Source organism: Nelumbo nucifera, chromosome 3 (assembly GCF_055504915.1).
Source record: "Nelumbo nucifera cultivar China Antique chromosome 3, China Antique-T2T, whole genome shotgun sequence".
Lineage (NCBI taxonomy): Eukaryota > Viridiplantae > Streptophyta > Magnoliopsida > Proteales > Nelumbonaceae > Nelumbo > Nelumbo nucifera.
In genome coordinates this window covers 86,984,302-86,986,831 of record NC_142651.1, presented here as the reverse complement: position 1 = coordinate 86,986,831, position 2,530 = coordinate 86,984,302, and the positions used below count along the sequence as shown (strand labels likewise).

The window sequence follows — 2,530 nt, the reverse complement described above, 5'->3', positions numbered from 1 at the left end:
TGAAGTAACATGTCAAGAACATTGACAACTGACAAGTCCCAAATCGGGGGCAATGTTTAAGAAAAAGGAATTTCTTAGGGGTTTCTTTTGTTATTTTTCTTAATGGGAGGGACTTTTCTGTTGTTACGCATAGAAAGGTGGTTCTCATTGTAAAATCCAGTTCTTTTTTTTTTTTTTTTTTTTGGATGCTTTCCGTTGAAATTCCCTTGGTACTTTGATCATTGTATTTCGTTGCAAACACTGTGAAATTCTGGTGATAAAATTCTATCTATTCATGGAAAAAAAGGTAGTTACATGGAATTAGAAAAATAAAAATTACATGAAAAAAGGAGAAAATAAAGAAAATAAAATACAAATAAAAATAAAAAACCTATTTTTTTTTCTATCTTTGGCTACTTGGGTCAACGAGTTCAACCCATTTTGACCAATACAAGTTTTCCTAAAACGGGGACTTGAGTACATTATCTGACCCCATTTTCTTCATGAAGTTGCCAAGCCTATTATCGGCCAACCTCGACTTATAAGCAGATTGTTTATATTCAGACCATGTGAACTCTTCATACAAGCTCTCCTCTCCTTCTTTCATGAGTGATGCCAAGGGAGCTATTCTCTCATTCAGAGGTGGTCCTCCAAAGAAAATCATGGAAACCCTAGATTTCGGGCTGTTGGCCAATACTCTGTGCTTCACACTTCTGAATCTCCCATTGGTCATAACCTGAAAAGTCCACAACATCCACCCAAACAACAAAAAAGATGATTAGGACAACAGGAAAAGCTTGATTGAATACTGATTTTGACCTAAGTAACAAACTAGTAGTTTGGAACAAAGAAAGAGAGAATTAAATACGAATTGATTGCAGGAAAATCCACTGCAAGAGTAGATAGCAGATAGAATCATGAAAAAGAGACCCATGAAAGATGTTGATGAATAATTTAAAGAAAACTGAAAACCCATTAATTGCTGACAAGCTTGAATTCATGAAAGTAAGTTAAGTGATTGCCACCTGGAAAATAAGGTCTAGATTTTCTGTTTGAAAGGTGATGTCAAGAGAAAACTAAAAAAAACAGTTGAGGAATGAAAGAAGATTAGGTGGTTGTACCTGCAGGGAATCACCAACATTGATGAAGAAGGAGGTCTGATCAGGTGGGACAGAGACCCAACTCCCATCTCGCAAAGAGATTTGCAGACCTGACGCGTTGTTGGAGCGTAGAATCGATATAACCTGTGGGTCTGTGTGCTCCCCAAATCCAATTAAGTTTTGACCACTCAGCTCCTGAAGCTCTGGACATGGAGGGTAGTGATTGAGCCTGAAGACGGAGTCGCTGTTTTCATCCATCAAAAGCTTACTGAACACATTCCTCGGCTGAATCATCAGCCCTTCAGCCAGTAATTCGAGGACATGGCAAGCCATCTTCTTGACAGCTGCAATATAATCATTGACAGCAGAGCTACAAAAAAAAAAAAAACAGTGTAAAACAAACTTACAGATCTCACCAGGGAAATGTTGTACTGATGTAGAACAAAAGGAAAGAACATCCAAAAGAAATCGTGTATCAAGGTTGGTTCCTCTCAGTTTCTTACCAGAATATTTCTGGGTTCTCTCTGAAAACGGTAAGACATCTCTGGAAAATGGATTCAGGGTTGGTATTGAAGAGAAGATATTCAACCCAACCGACATCCCCGTTTGGTCCAATTCTCCTGTTTCCATACCCAAATGGGTCAGGAGGCCCTCCATTTTCTTTCTCAGACTGGGGCAGGGAGAAGAACTTGATGGCTTCGGATTCCAATCTGGAGACGAAGTCCATTGGAACACCATGGTTAATTATCTTGAAGAACCCAAATTCTTGACAGGCCTTAACCAGGAGGGTCTTAGCGTCTGGCTTCGAGAGGTCTATCACTGGAATCCCAGGGAAGAAGATAGATGGTCTGCAGGCCTTTACCAGAGGAAACTGGTCGAGACATGGCTTAGACAAGACCACCATGGTTTCTTCACTCTGTTACTCTGTAATAGAAACAGGGGAGGATTGGAAAGAGGAGAGATAGAGTCGTAGGGAGAGAGAGAAAGAGAAAGAGAGATAGAGATAGAAAGAGAGAGAGAGTGAGGAAGGGAGGGAGAGAAAGAGATCGAGCGATGTGGTGATAGTTCAGATTTGGTCGACGAGAGCGTCGTTTAAATGGACAATGGGTGGGTGACTCGATGGCTTGGGATTGCATGAACAGAGGCGTTACGAACTAAAAAAGTTCGACCCACTCAGCCATCTGGCTTTCGGGCTTGGTGATTTATGCATGAGAGAGAGAGAGAGAGAGATTCAATTAATAATATTTTATTTTATTTTTATTACTTATCTACTTTTTTGATGGGTCTCTCTTTCTCTGTTTCTTTCTCTCTCTTTTTTATGGGTCTCTTCTCTAGCAGTAATCTTTGAGGTTTATTAGAAGTCAATTCAAGCAGATTCCTTACGGAATATGTTTAATTAAAGTGATAATAGAAGAGAAATAATTAGGTAATTAAATTAAAGCTGTTCAATT

General features: G+C 39.3%; 1 protein-coding gene across 1 annotated transcript; it reads right to left on the bottom strand.

The window, feature by feature from the left end:
- Positions 1–251: 251 nt before the first annotated feature.
- On the bottom strand, positions 252–2,142 carry LOC104613494 (gibberellin 2-beta-dioxygenase). The gene is made up of 3 exons (XM_010281327.3): positions 1,583–2,142; positions 1,101–1,449; positions 252–715 (listed from the first exon to the last, which is right to left on the bottom strand). Exons 1-3 carry the CDS (start codon positions 1,981–1,983, stop codon positions 440–442), a joined length of 1,026 nt encoding a protein of 341 aa, XP_010279629.1. The 5' UTR covers positions 1,984–2,142; the 3' UTR covers positions 252–439.
- Between the last annotated feature and the right edge of the window lie 388 nt (positions 2,143–2,530).

What these genes read in the sequence shown, in the direction of transcription:
- LOC104613494 (XM_010281327.3), bottom strand. Translation starts at nt 1,983, where the DNA reads ATGGTGGTCTTGTCTAAGCCATGTCTCGACCAGTTTCCTCTGGTAAAG. An exon ending in GAGAACCCAGAAATATTCTG is followed by an intron (nt 1,450 to 1,582) that starts GTAAGAAACTGA and finishes TTTTTTTTGTAG; the next exon opens with CTCTGCTGTCAATGATTATA. An exon ending in ATGTTGGTGATTCCCTGCAG is followed by an intron (nt 716 to 1,100) that starts GTACAACCACCT and finishes TGGACTTTTCAG; the next exon opens with GTTATGACCAATGGGAGATT.